This window comes from Syngnathoides biaculeatus, chromosome 7 (assembly GCF_019802595.1).
Source record: "Syngnathoides biaculeatus isolate LvHL_M chromosome 7, ASM1980259v1, whole genome shotgun sequence".
Classification (NCBI taxonomy): Eukaryota; Metazoa; Chordata; class Actinopteri; order Syngnathiformes; family Syngnathidae; genus Syngnathoides; species Syngnathoides biaculeatus.
The window spans coordinates 9,455,440-9,469,904 of record NC_084646.1 but is presented as its reverse complement, the minus strand read 5'-3'; the positions used below and the strand labels follow the sequence as shown (position 1 = coordinate 9,469,904).

Here is a 14,465-nt window from a genome sequence, read left to right as displayed (position 1 = left end):
CCTCTGGGTGATTATTTGAGAAATACTTCATTTAAAATATTGTTAATATTCTAGTTAAAGCGACAATGATGGCCAATATATGAATTATCACTTTACTATTTAGTGTATTTTACACGGCGGAGCAACTGGTCAGAGCGTTGGCCTCACAGTTCTGAGGTCCAGGGTTCGACCCCGCCTGTGTGGAGTTTGTATGTTCCCCCCCTGCCTACGTGGCTTTTCTGCGGGGACTCCGGTTTCCTCCCTCATCCCCCCCAAAAAAATGCAACATTAATTGGACACTCTAAATTGACCCTAGGTGTGATTATGAGTTCGTCTGTTTGTCTCGATTGGCTGGCATCCAGTTCAGGGTGTTCCCCGCCTCCTGCCCGTTGACAGCTGGGATAGGTTACAGCGCTCCCCGCGACCCTCGTGAGGATAAGCAGCAAGGAAAATGGAGTAACTAAACAGTTTCCAGTGGTACTGATTCGGCTCGTGTGAGAAACGCGCAAGGAGGTAAAAACAAGGTGGACCAACAGCAAGCGGAGTCACTCCAGTTGGGAATCTTTTTCCATTTCATTTTCTGACCTACTTATCCTCACAAGTTGCGGGATAATACCAGCTAGGAATTATGGTTTTGGGTAACTTGCAAGGATGTCAAACTCCATTTTGTCGCAGGTAACATTGTTACGGTTTCCCTCGGAGAACCGTTCTATTAAACCTCGGAAATGTTTCAGCGCCTCATCAAGTTATTTAATATACACAACAAATTGAATTACTTTTGAAATCATAAATCACAGATGATAGCTTCTTCAATTATTCCTGTAACAAGGAGTTTCATAACTCAGAAATAAAAACACAAATCTTGCAATATCGCATCTTTATTCATTGCATGTGAGAAATAGAAAATTTGGTACAGCCTTTGAGCAAGAATCACGAAAGCTGGTGGAAATTCCGTGTTGTGCTCGACCATGCAATTCGCCTTATTGGAGGGACGGTGTTGCGTCGCTACAAAATCTCAACACAAAATGTGAAAAAAGCTAAAAAGTTCGAGTTTTTTTTATAAGTAAAAAAAAAAAAAAAAAAAGATACATTTCTTCCAAATTTCATTAAAAAACTGATACATAATTTACAGCTTCAGGTAGATCCTAACTTTAAGACAAAACAATCTTGGAATCATTTGGCACAACGCAAAACGGAAAAATATTGTTTTTCTTCGACAGTGTAAAGTAACATGCCGGAAATTTGCACTTCACGATCCATAAATTCCCCATATTTGCATTTTTAACGTGCCCCGATTCCCATTTTTTTTCTCCGCTCTTTCTGAAACGCAGTAAAGCGCCGTACAAATTTGAATCACATGACAAGGAAATATGTCTCGACTGAAACAAAAGCTGTGTGTGTCGAGGAGGAGCCAAGTTTAGCCTGGGTTGTCACTGAAAGTCACGGAGCATCTTTGGCGCGCATGCATTTTTTTTTCTTTCCCAAAATCAAATCATCTGTAGGCCACTTATTTTTAAGGATAATGCAAAATAAGTGTGACTCCAAAGTGTTTTGCTTGAATAATTTGTGAAATATTTACAGTTTATTCTATTAATATAAGGAAATATAAACAATTGTGAGGAGGGGTCAATGCCTAGCGGTGTTTAAAGGTAACGGCCGAGCCCTGCTAAGGGTATTACGATACACATATATGCATTCTTAATTTCAATATTTTTTAGTGAGAGATCCCATAAACACACAAAAAATGTCTTCTACGGCTTATTGGAAAACCTTTTGAGCATTAATTCAATATCCTTGACATCCATCCTCAGTTCCAGGTACTGGTCTTCAACTTTGTCCTCACTAGTAAGACAATTCAGCGCACTAGTAGACGAGTGTCATCTAGTATGTTTTCCTCCCAGCACTGTATGACACTTCTGCATACTAGTTGGATAATTATGTTACTAGCGAGGCAGAACTGTGCACTAGTTGACATCTGCATGCTACTAGTACTTGTAGTGAAGCACTAACTTGTGGAACTCTATGTGACTAGCAATAAAAATAACACGGATAAGCAGTTAATCTCCAAGTGCCACATTTGTCTTAATAGTGAGGACAAAAAGTCTACTAGTGCATGGACCTTAAACTGGAAATTTAGGACATCGGACACATCCTCAGAGCTTTTCATACAGTACTACTGCGATACGGGTGGGCCCAAAAGTGGAACTAGTAGCACGGTGAAAAAAACCCAAAACATTTCAAGTATTAAACAATTATTCCACTAGTGTGCTCTAGTCTTTCTACTTGTGAACTGTTATTGTGTACATCGTAAGAACAGAGTGCACTAGTACATGGACCTTAACCTGCGTATCGAGGATATGGGCTAAATTCATAATCACCATTTGATATCGAAGCATTTTGCACATTTATTCAACAGCAAGTATATTAAAGACGCGAATAAATGGTTAAACATTTATCCAATATAAAATCTTGATATTGAATAAATCCATACATCTTAAGGGTGTACTAATAGGCCAAAAGCGACACTAGTAGTTGAACAAATAATATTTGTAAGACACGGTCGTTCTACTAGCGTGCTGGATTGTATCAATTGTGAGGACAAAGAGGGTACTAGTACACGGACCTTAAGCGGCATAAGCGCCCAAACTGTAGACCGGTCGTAGTATCACCGGCGACCTGGGGGGGGGGGGGGCAGCATCGCGCCACCGCTACTCCTGGCCGTCAGTGTGCCGTTTAATGTGCACAGTGAGCGTTTCTTGGCGGGAGAAACATTTGCTACAAATGGGACAGGCGAAAGGTTTCTCCCCGGTGTGCTGCCTGAGGTGGACGCTAAAAGACGAACTGCCGGAGAAACCCTTGCCGCAAACCGGACACGTGAACGGCTTCTCCTCGGTGTGCAGGCGCATGTGGATCCTCAGCGAGGAGTTACACGACAGACCCTTCGCGCAAATGGGACACGAGTACGGCTTCTCGCCCGTGTGTTTGCTCATGTGACTCCTCAAGCCGAACTTGTCTCGGAACCCTTTCCCGCAAACCGAGCAGGAAAAGGGATGCTCGCCCGTGTGGATTCTCATGTGTCGGTTCACGTGGTGCTTCAAGGAGAATCTTTTATTGCAAACCGAGCACGCGAAACGCTTCTCCCCGGTGTGCGTGACCATGTGGTTTTTCAACACGCTTTTGTTGACGAAGGTTTTGCCGCAGTCGGAGCAGATGAACAGTTTTTTTTCACCTTTGGAGTCCGAAGGCTCTTTGGCGTTGTCGGTGTCGGACGAGCGCGACATCGCGTCGTCGGCGTCAGACAGCGGCGCCGAGTTGCTGGCTTGCGATCGCAGATATTCGCAGAACTCCGCGCCGGATTCCGTGTTGGTGATCTCGCTCGCGCCGCCGCCGTCCTCCTCGCTTTGACTGCGGTGAAGCTGCGAGGAGTGAGCGAAATCGTCTTCGCCCTTCACGAGGACACCGGACAACGTGATGGTGGCCACGTCGGCCGTCTGCGGGGCTGGACTCTCCCACGTGAACTCCTCCTCTTCCTTCTTAATGCGGCGGGTAACCGCCAGCTCCTCGCCAGAGGCGGCGGCGTCGTCGTCGTCTTGACTCTCCACCAAGACCTCCTGCACGTCTGCCGACACGGGAGAAAAGCACGGTAGCGAGTCACTTCAAGACGTTAAACCGGTCCGGTGTGACGGTCTGAGCGCTCCCGGTGCTGAAAAGTCAATTTGTGAGTAACGCGCATGCGCGTATATTTTGTAAAAACCCAGCAAGTCTGAAACATCCCCACGCCATTCGACAACTTGTCGCCGAGTGTTCACGTTCGCTATGGAGGTCTCAGAGAGACGAACGTACATATGTGTGTGTATCCCTTTTTTTTTTTTTTTTTTTTTTTTAAATCAACTTTTGTTTTAAAGTTAGGCTAGCTTATAACGTATGTTAGCTTGCTCTATGTAGAAAAAAGGGAATTCTGAGACCGGGAGATTTCCCAGTTAGCGTTTGCTACGTACCCAGAGTTCCCCTGTTAGTACCGCATCGGCATTGATCACAAGGAGACTTTTCAGCACGGGGGAACGCTCAGACCGTCACACCGGCATTTACATTTGGGGCAGATGGTGCAAAACAGGGGTGTCAAACTCATTTTTGTCGCGGGCCACATTGTAGTTATGATTTCCCTCAGAGGGCCGTCATGGTGAAACCATAGAAATCCTGAATCGCCTCATCATGTTTACACATAAAATTTATGAACTAGTTTTGGAATCAGAAATGAAGCGAAGTGGGTTTTTCCAACCATTGTTCATGTTTGGTGACACAAAAATGCTGATAATGTGTCAACATTATCATTTATGGTGTATGACAATTTGAAATGCTGGGAGATACTGTCACAAGAGTCACGGATTTTGACACCGATGATTTGTCTTCGCGGGCCGCGTGAAATCATGTGGTGGGCCGGATCTGGCCCCCCCGGGCCATGAGTTTGACACCTGCGGTGTAAAAGCAAGTGAATATGCGCCACCAGGATTTGAATTTGAAATGTAACGTGATCACATTTTCAATAGTTGTATTTCAATGGGCGGGACGGTGGCTCAGTTGGCCTCACAGTTCTGAGGTCCCGGGTTCAATACTGGACCCGGCTGTGTGGAGTTTGCATGTTCTACTTGTGCCTGAGTGGGTTTTCTCCGGGTGGGCACTCCGGTTCCATCCCACATTCCCAAAAACATGCAACAATAATTGGACATTCTAAATTGCCCCTAGGTGTGATTGTGAGTGCCTCTGTTTGTCTCAATGTGCCCTGCGATTGGCTGGCAACCAATTCAGGATGTGCCCCGCCTCCTGCCCGACGATAGCTGGGATAGGCTCCAGCACTCTCGCGACCCTCGTGAGGATAAACCGTGAAGAAAATGGATGGATTTCAAATGTAACTTTTCAATGTTAATTCGCTGTCTGAAATTCACCGTCTGTGCCACCAGGCAGGGTTACTTCAGGTCAGAACCAGACAGCCAGCCAATCAGGTTACGCTTTCTTCGTGTGTGACGTTACCTGACTAAGAAAGCGTAACTGCAATTGTCTGGGTGTTCGCTTCTGACCTGAAGTAACCCTGCCCGGTGGCACAAACGGTGAATTTCAGACAGTGAATTGTAGCCGTTTGAATTTTTAACATTGAAAAATGACACTGAAATACAATTATTGAAAATGTGATCACTTTACATTTCAAATCAAAATCCTGGTGGCACATATTTACTTCCACACGACTATGCTGCGCCATGTGCAGTACAGTAACAGTTGTTTGGAGCTTTAAAATTACCGTGCAAATTTCCATAAGGCCATCTATCGCATTTCATATTGTGTTATGTTAGCATTGAGGGGCTTTCAGAACCACGTGGTTACGTAGCTTTGGGCGTCACCAGCAGAAAAGCAGACCCGAAGGGTCACAGAAAAACAAATAAGTGTTTTTTTTTTTTTTCCTAAACAACAGCAGGTTGCACAGACAATGAAGATTTTTTTTTTTTTTGGGGGGGGGGGGTGTTGGTGGTTAGTTGCAAGGTCATACAGTCCGTGGCCGCTTCCTCCTCTCACAAAACATCCTGTTGGAAACCTCGCCGTATTCTTGTTACCGTAATGCTCGGTAAAAACAAGCACAACAAAATGGTGGCTAGCTGGCTCGCCCGCAATGGCGGACTCGCAAATTTCCCAGTCAAACCACAAAAAGAAACAAGACGATGAGATCACGGGAGGCGGATTGTTGAACGAACCTTGTGCGTCCAAAGCGCCTTGGTGCTTGAAGACATTGTCGAGAAGTTCGCGCTGCCGCTCGTTCTCTTCTTTTGTTCGGGAAAGTTCCTCCTCGTACTCGGCGATGGTTCTTTCGAACAGTCCGAATATCTCATCGACGGCCACGTTTAGTCGCTGCCTGACCAGCGCTCTCAAAAGTTTGACTTTGCACATTTTGACGGACTAGCAACGGCTCTCACCTCACCGACTGAGTGCGAAATTCAGCTTTTTTTTTTTTTTTTTTTACCTTCTTCGGTCGGAATGTGCTCTTGCGTGGGCTTTGGCGACCCAAAACGCCTACGTAGACAGTTCCGCCCAAAAAGCCAGACTGCGCATGTGCCGTACGGGCCGCCATCTTTTTGGCAAATCTACGGTGCGCCTTTGGGGACAAACATCTTACCATTTATGATTTAGAAAGTATATTTTTTTACGTATAATTTCCAAGTTCCCTGTCGGCATATATCACTATAACCGTCGCACAAACATGATTCGTGTTCATACGTTTATTAGTATACTCATGATGACATATTTGCCTTCTTATATTTGACCGTAAGGGTACATAAAGTATGGCCGCTCCGTTCTTTATCCGCCGTATCAGGCTTTTGTGGCATTATTAATCTAATCTAATCTAAGACTGTATTAAGAGTTTTCCATAACATTGGGTCCATTCATGCCACATTTTCTCATAAAATTGGGTCGTTTCAATTGTACCTATTTCATTTTAAAATGCTCGTTTTTCATTACAAGCGATAGGATATTAGTCAAATCAACTTTTTTTTTAAACGAAATTAAGTACAATGAAATGAATTATAAATCAATTTTAAGCAAAACTGGAATGATTGAATAAACTATTTTCCCTGCATTTAAAATTCAACTTTTTATTTATTTATTTTACAAATAAACTGATCCAACTGTCCATTTTAAAATCAAATGTGGCCTTTGAAACCACATCTACCCACACCTGGTTTATTATCGATTTCATTTATTGGAGGTTACCTGGCTCCAGTGAGCTATTTTCTCTGGAACATAGACATAGCCGTATCCTTCCCGAGCGCGCTGATGGCTGGTCATTCCCATGATGTTTGCACTTGTGTATAATTGCGTGACAAAATGAATGTGACACTTTCAAGCATCTGGAAATTGCACCCAAGGATGAGGCAGACTTGTGGCGCTCGACAATTCTTTCTCTGATTTCCTTTCTGATTTTTAAAAATGATTCTCCCATGATTCCAAACCGGGCGGCACGGTGGATCAAATGGTAGAGCGTTTGGCCTCACAGTTCTGAGGTCCCCGCGTTCAATCCCGCTGCCACCTGTGTGGAATTTGCATGTTCGCCCTGTGCCTGTGTGGGTTTCCTCCAGGCACTCCGGTTTCCTCCCACATCCCAAAACCCCAACATTAATTGGACACCCTAAATTGCCCCTTGGTGTGATTGTAAGTGCGGCAGTTTGCCTCCGTGTGCCCTGCGATTGGCTGGCGACCAGTTCAGGGTGTACCCCGCCTCCTGCCCGTTGACAGCTGGGATAGGATCCAGCACTCCCTGAGACCCTCGTGAGGATAAGCGGCAAAGAAAATGTATGTATGGATGATTCCAAACCAGGATGTAAGAGCGTTTGAGATGTGGCCTCAATTAACCCACATGGTGTCAGTTAACCTATCAAGTGTTTCCAAAGTTATGACCTCATCATCTGGGTTTCCCCATGTTCTTTAAAGATGTAGTATTTTTTTGTGCATGTAAACGTTTGACCTCAAAGAAAATAATGTAAAATTTTTTAAAAAATGTATCTCTCATTATTCTGGCATTTAACAAAATTCAATACTCTTGGTGATCCTAATTCCTGAAATAGGAGACGTTCAGCTAGTGAGAAAACAAATTGAAATCAGATTTTTTTGCACAGCGTTTGTACACTTCTGGCTTCGACTGTACATTTATTACATTTGTGAGAAATAAATACAACTGAGAAATAACCGGAAAAATAATTGAGGGGAAAGAAAAAAGGGCGGAGGTATTATCTGCCGAGAGTAGTGCTTCCCAAGCACTGCACTGTATCAAAGTATTAAATTTAATTGGTGTAAAATGTATTTATTTACCCAAAATAATGCATCTGTGTGTATCTACCGATGCTTTTAATGTATGAAACAAATGAATGCTCTTCTACTGGATGGCAAAAGGTACATTTTGAAGGCCTGTAGAAAACTCTTCAGCCATTCACTGACTTCAAGCTTCAGTGTGTTGCGATGCACTGAGGCAGCGCACTGGTGTTTGTCCTGCTGATACTTGTAAGAGAACCTCTGGCCACACACGTCGCAGCCGAACGCCTTCTCCCCGGTGTGCGTCCTCATGTGTATCATCACATTTTTGTTACTGGAAAACCTTTTGGGACACAGCGAGCAGGTGAAGGGCTTGACGCCCGTGTGCTTGACCTGCACGTGGAGCTTGACGGCTGACTTGCGGGAGAACCTTTGGGGGCAAACGGGGCAGGCGAAGGGCTTCTCGCCCGTGTGCTTGACCCGCACGTGGATTTTCATGTTTGACTTGATGGGGAACCTCTGAGGGCAGAAGGAACACGCGTAGGGCTTCTCCCCGGTGTGCGTCCTCATGTGTATTTTGATGTCGGAGTTGGTGGAGAATCTTTTGGCGCAAACTGCGCAGCTGAAGGGTTTCTCTCCGGTGTGCGTCCTCACGTGTCGGTTCAACGTTCCCTTGTGGACGAACACTTTCCCGCACTCGGAACAAATGAACTGTTTGCTGTCGGCGTGGTGCATCCTACCGCTTTTGGACTTCCTTTTAGCCTTCGAAGGTTGGTTGCTGCGATCCGTGTCCGAAGAGAGCGACGTCGTGTCGTCCATCCGTGTTCGCGGAGCCGTGTTGTCACTTTCTGTTTTGCTTTTGCCGCCTCTGTTTTCCCGTTCGTGATGAGGCTGCGAGGCGCGACCGTTGTCATCTTCGCTCTTCGAGTGGCCACCGGGTAGAACGCACGCGTTGACGTCAGCCGCCGCGAGCCGCTCCCCGTCCCGACTGCTCCACGCGTCCTCCTCTTCCTCTTTAATGCGCTGCAGCTCGTCCGACTCCCCTTCTCGACTTTCCGCCAACACCCGCTGCACATCTGCGCCGCACAAAGAAAATAGGTTGCTTCAAGTTTTTCTGTTCACGCATAAAATATTATTGCAGCTTGTCGGTGATTTTTGTAAAAAAAAAAAAAAAATGCAATTTTCCCCCCCTTTGCTTCTTTTGTCCACTGGAGGTCCCACCGAGACTACATTTTATTCCTGTGAAACTCAGCATATACATATTTTAAGAGGCTGGATATTGCAAAATGCCACTAAACAGCTTCTTTTTTTTTTTTTTTTTAGATGCACCGCCATAACGCTGCTTCCTCCGTAGAAATGTCGAAAATCTCAAGACTTATTTGTCTGCGTGGCTCAGCTGGAAAGCGTTGGCCTCACAGTTCTGAGGTCCCGGGTTTGATCGCGGCCCCGCCTGTGTGGAGTTTGCATGTTCTCCCCCTGCCTAACCCCGGGATAGGCTCCAGCACTCCCCGCGTCCCTCGTGAGGATAAACGGCTAAGAAAATGGATGGATTTTACTTGAGTCATATTCTCAAGCCTAGTCTAAAGCTATATAATGAAAATTGCTTTTATGTGCCGTTGCGATTGACTAGCAACCAGTTCAGGGTCTGCCCCGGCTCCTGCCCGCTGACAGCTGGGATAGGCTCCAGCAATCCCCGCGTCCCTTGTGAGGATAAGCGAGTAAGAAAATGGATGGATTGATTATTTGTCTGGTTTGGCGTTGAGTTCACAGGCCTGTCTTCCCGGGCCGTGTGAAGCCCTTCGACTTATTTTGTGGTTCAGGGCCACATAAATAAACTCGACTTCAAACATGAACCGGAAGCTATTTGACACCCAGACCTCCAACGGCGTAAACAAACCTTGTTCTTGTAACTGAGGTTGAGGCTTGAGAGCCTGCCGTCGTTGGTTGTTTCGGCAAAATTCCTCCTCGTACTCCGCGATGGTCCTCTCAAAAAGCTCGAATATCTCTTCGACGGCCACGTTGAGGCGCTGCTTCACCAGCGTTCTCAGCATTTTAACTTTACACATTTTCACACACTTATGCAAACTATCCGGGTAATAATTTCGTGTCCTTTTCATTTGTGGAGCTCCAAAACGGAACCGGAAACAAGCTCCGCCTGTAAGACACACTGCGCGTGCTTGAATCGACCGCCATCTTGGAACGTTCTACAGTGCGCCTTTTGGAACAAAATTCATAAGACGGCTCAGGACAAAAGTGATGAACCCGACCTAACAAATATCAAAGTGAGGCCCAAAAAAATAACATCTCAAAATTTGCCTTTTTATACAGAAACCTTTTTATTTTTTACATTATAACCATATGTTGAATATTGTTCTCTTATTTTGTTTTATTAAGTTATCTAGCGGGGGTCACGAGATCCACTAAATTAAAAAAACTAAACTGTTAACTCTGTTGGTTGATCATCTTCTTCTAGAAGTCGTTCGCTGAGTCCATGAGACGGCGTCAAGTGTTTTCCCTCTAACTATGGAAGAGCCCGGAAGTACAATTTTAAAAACATATTTTCACATTATACCAACATTAGTTTGTTTCTGCGGGGCTCCGATATTTCAGGTCAAGTTGATTGATTTGCTTTTTATTCCAAAAAGTTTGTTTTGAAGCATTGGATTTGAAGTTTGCATTTGAATCATGAAAAAAAAATACTTTATTTAAGGAAGAATAGCAAACAATAACAACATATTCAAACGGATGTACCCATTGACAAAAATGAAGATTTGAGTGATGACGTGGTTGGTGCCCCAAAATGGTGACTTTTCTGTTGGACGCTCATTGCAAAATCTTTTGTCATTTTGCGTTTTTAAAATTTTGTTCCACTTTTGTTACACTTCAGTAAAAATCTGCTTTAAAAAAAAAAAAAAAAAAAACATCCACATGGGACCAAAAGAAACATTTTTTCACCGACAAATGTCATTTTCTCTTTGACTGAAGACATGTTGATCTTTAGTTCACATTGTCTTACGAATTACACCCCCCAACTATTTTTTTTTTTTTAAGTAGCTGTATACACACCTACCTGTCATTTGGAACCCACAAAGCTCTCCTCCTTTGCACCTGTGCAATCCATTTTTTTGACAAACCGGATCTTGTGGAAAAGTATGAAGAGCGACCCCCATCCTCCCAAGTGTTCGAGCAATATCCAGCAATGCAACGAGCTAGCATTTGGGCTAACACGAAGGAACAACTAGCGACCTTGCAGCAAGTAAAACTGGTATAAACAGAGAGACCGCTTGAGTGCGCTGCTGCCCTGTATGTCACTTCCTGCTTCTTCTCAATAACAAATCCCTCGAGAGGATGTTCATGGCGGGAGTTAAAAAAAAGCCGTATACGTCAAAATCATGAAAAAACGGCTGGGTCCGTACCGGCTGCCGTTTTTTCCATGAATAACACACTAAAAATCGTGCATTACATGACAGTGGACCTTTAACGTATGTAGTAGGGCTGCAACAATTAATCTTACTTACATTTACACAAACTATGTACATTTTGGAAGGGGAGTTTCAATTACCTTTTGTTGTTTGTGGCAGGATGGTAATGGCAAGAGATTACTGTACACGGTCTTCTCATGAAAAACGTGTCAAAAGTTCACTTCTAATGACGCATTTAACGTCCACGTGGTCTCTCAAGGTCCCGTCGCTTCACCTGTCGTTACTGGCACACGTGTGATTTTCGAGCATCCTCTGGCCGGCGATTCGTCCACGGCGCACATCGCAGTTTTTTTGCACGTGGGCTTCCCCATGTGTTTCACCATCCCCGCTTTGGCGGTGAACTGTTTGGAACACAGCGGGCAGGCGAAGCGTTTCTCCCCGCTGTGTCTCCTCATGTGCAACGTCATGTACTTCTTGACGGCGAACCCTTTGCCGCAGATGGGACAGGCGAAGGGCGTCTCGCCCGTGTGCTTCACCCGGATGTGAACCTTCATGTCACACCTTCTGGAGAAATCTTTAGGGCAGAGAGAGCATTTGTAGGGTCTGTTCCCAGCGTGCGTTCTCAGGTGACAGATGAAGTAAGACCTGTGCCGGAATGTTTTGCCGCACTGGGGGCAGCAGAACCGCTCGGCGTCTTTCGGTTGGGGGTACGTCTTTGGGGGTTCCTTGGTGTCCGTCTCGGGAGAGTTGGGCTTTTCCTCACCCTTATTCAATGGCGGAGCCACGTCGCACACTTCCTGAGCGTAAGCTTCTGCGGTCGCGATTTCACTCGAGGTGCTGGGTGTGTGTTCTTTCGAGTGTAATATGAACGACGATAAACTGGAGCAGCTTTTAGTACAAACCGTGCAGGTGAAATGATTCTCCCCGGAATGTTTCTTCAGGTGCCTCAGCAAGCTGGCCCGGTGTGGGAACAACATGGCGCAAACCAAGCAAGAAAAGGGTTTCTCCCCCGTGTGCACCACCCTGTGCTTTATCACTCCGCACTTATCCCGGAATCTTTTACCGCAAATGGAGCAAGCGTAAGGTTTCTCTCCGGTGTGTATTCGCTTGTGTCGGTTCAAGTTCCCCGTATGGAGGAACGTTTTGCCACACTCTGAGCACGTGAACGGATGGATACTGTTGTTATTACCCTCCGCGGGGTCTTTCTGACTCAGTTTCGTGTGACGCTTCAAGAAGAACCCCTTGGCGCAAGATGAAGAAGCGAACGACCGCTCTCCAGCGTGCGCGATCATGTGGATTTTCAAGCATCCCTTGTGAGCAAAGGTCTCCCCGCATTCAATGCATTTAAATTTATTTTGGTTGTTCTGATGTGTCTTATCACCTTTAGACTTAGTTTTCGTCGTTACTTTTCTGTCATCGTCGCTGTTATCGGTGTCAGAAGACGTGGCGTCGTCCACGTCGGACAAGGGCGCGAGGTCGTTGGTGCTCGGGGGCTCCGCTCGGCTTTGAGCCGGGACTTCGTCATCTTCACTCTTGACGGGGACGTTCAGCGCCGACGAGCCGATCTTGGCCTCCTCCCGCCTGGGATTGATGCACACGTCCTCCTCTTCCTTTTTAATGTGGGCGGGCTCTGCCGGATCCTCCTCCTGCTGCTGCTCGGAATGAAGGGGAACTTCCTCTTGACTCTCCGCTAACACTTGTTGGACTTCTGGACGAAATAAGAGAAATAAACTATTGGTCAAACTTTTCAGAACGCTGCACTGTTTTCCAGCCATTTAAAGCACTGAACAAATAATTCAATTTTGCCAAATCATGGACTCTTTCTCTCAACAAAACCTTTGACACCAATGGAACCGTTTATAATTCTCTCCGCCATGATTAAGGTTGCAGTTCTAGCCGGAGAAAAACAAAGTACATAATGCTGCCGCCACGTTACACAAGAGTACAAAATACCCACAGCAAGAAGCTACTGAACGTGTGAAATGAGATTTTGCAGTAAAAACAACCTGCTGCGTGGAGTCCCGCATGCCGTTTGAAAACGTTGTCGAGCAGTTCTCGTTGTCGCTCGTTCTAGTTCAAGACTAGTGGCTCCAACCTGTTCCTAACTCGTCGCATCAAGAAACACTGCGCATGCGTGAAAGACTGTCTTTATGGCCGATACGGACATAGTTATCGTTTGAAAACAGCGATTTATAGATTATATTCACATACAACGCAAGTGGTGGAAACGTAATGTAGAAAGTCAATCCAACAAATTGAAAGGAATCCAAACCTGCTCTTTGCAGTCGAACATGAGGATTGAGAAGGGCGTCCAGGAGTTGGCGTTGTCGTTTTTTCTCCTCTTGGCTTCGACTAAGTTCCTCCTCGTACTCCGCTATCGTCCTCTCAAACAGTTCAAATATTTCTTCGACGGCTACGTCGAGCCGCTGCTTCACCAACGTTCTCAGAACTCTTACTTTACACATTTTGGACACAATCAAAGTCGCTGCCCGCTTCGCTGAGCGTTGCTAACGTCCGCGAACGTCGGCGCCCGTGTGTGACGTCATTTTAAGCGACAGAATAAAAGGGACTTCCTTCCGCCAGGCATTTGTTCCAGAGGTGCCTACGAATGTCAGCGGTTCCGCCAGAAAGACAAATTTCTCTGGATGATTATTTGAGAAAATTTTTAAATATTGTTAATATTCGAGTTAAAACGACATTGATGTCCAATATATGTATTATCGCTTGCTGCTTGCACAGGGCGAGAACGTCGGCGCTCGTAAATGACGTCAATTTTAAGCCACACACGAACAGAGCGGTTTAGCCGACAAGACCATTTCTTCTAGATGATTATTTTATAAATACTTCATTTAAAATATTGCTAATATTTTAGCTACAGAGATCTCCGTGGCCAATCACTTAACTATTTTACATTTTGGTGCATTTTAGAAGGCGAAGCAACTGGTGAGATCCTTCTTTTCCGACGCCGCGGGTTCAATCCCAGACCCGCCTGTGTGGAGTTTGCAAGACTTCTTTGTTTTCCCGGATTCAGCGCGGTTAGTAAAGTCCCAAACTACGCACGTGTGGCCCATGTTATCGGACGAAAGGGGGTCGCTTGCATTGTTGACGTAGACGCTTCCCTTGCTTCAGACACACAAAATGGCGGACACGGGACTCCTGGGACTGCAATGAGGTCATCGGAAACCTATCCATTGGATGCTCATGGGAAAATTATTTCGTCATTTTGAGTTTTTAAACTTTTCTTCCACTTTTGTTTGTTACACTTCAGTAAAA

General features: G+C 45.4%; 2 protein-coding genes across 2 annotated transcripts; both read right to left on the bottom strand.

Moving 5' to 3' along the window:
• Positions 1-841: 841 nt before the first annotated feature.
• LOC133503467 (zinc finger and SCAN domain-containing protein 2-like) lies at positions 842-14,234 on the bottom strand. The gene is made up of 5 exons (XM_061825143.1): positions 13,465-14,234; positions 12,574-12,900; positions 7,870-8,846; positions 5,721-5,922; positions 842-3,598 (listed from the first exon to the last, which is right to left on the bottom strand). Exons 1-5 carry the CDS (start codon positions 13,655-13,657, stop codon positions 2,688-2,690), a joined length of 2,610 nt encoding a protein of 869 aa, XP_061681127.1. The 5' UTR covers positions 13,658-14,234; the 3' UTR covers positions 842-2,687.
• Positions 10,178-12,567, bottom strand: LOC133503444 (zinc finger protein 501-like). Its single transcript, XM_061825114.1, has 2 exons — positions 11,333-12,567; positions 10,178-10,291 (listed from the first exon to the last, which is right to left on the bottom strand). The coding sequence occupies exon 1, from the start codon at positions 12,482-12,484 to the stop codon at positions 11,447-11,449; it is 1,038 nt and encodes a 345-aa protein (XP_061681098.1). The 5' UTR covers positions 12,485-12,567; the 3' UTR covers positions 10,178-10,291; positions 11,333-11,446.
• Positions 14,235-14,465: the final 231 nt, after the last annotated feature.

Bases quoted from the DNA above. Each gene is read 5' to 3' on its own strand.
- LOC133503444 (XM_061825114.1), bottom strand. From the start codon at position 12,484: ATGATCGCGCACGCTGGAGAGCGGTCGTTCGCTTCTTCATCTTGCGCC.
- LOC133503467 (XM_061825143.1), bottom strand. From the start codon at position 13,657: ATGTGTAAAGTAAGAGTTCTGAGAACGTTGGTGAAGCAGCGGCTCGAC. The intron at 12,901-13,464 runs GTTTGGATTCCT...TATTTCGTCCAG, and splicing joins TGTTCGACTGCAAAGAGCAG to AAGTCCAACAAGTGTTAGCG. The intron at 5,923-7,869 runs TAAAAGCATCGG...AGCCGTTGCTAG, and splicing joins CATTCATTTGTTTCATACAT to TCCGTCAAAATGTGCAAAGT.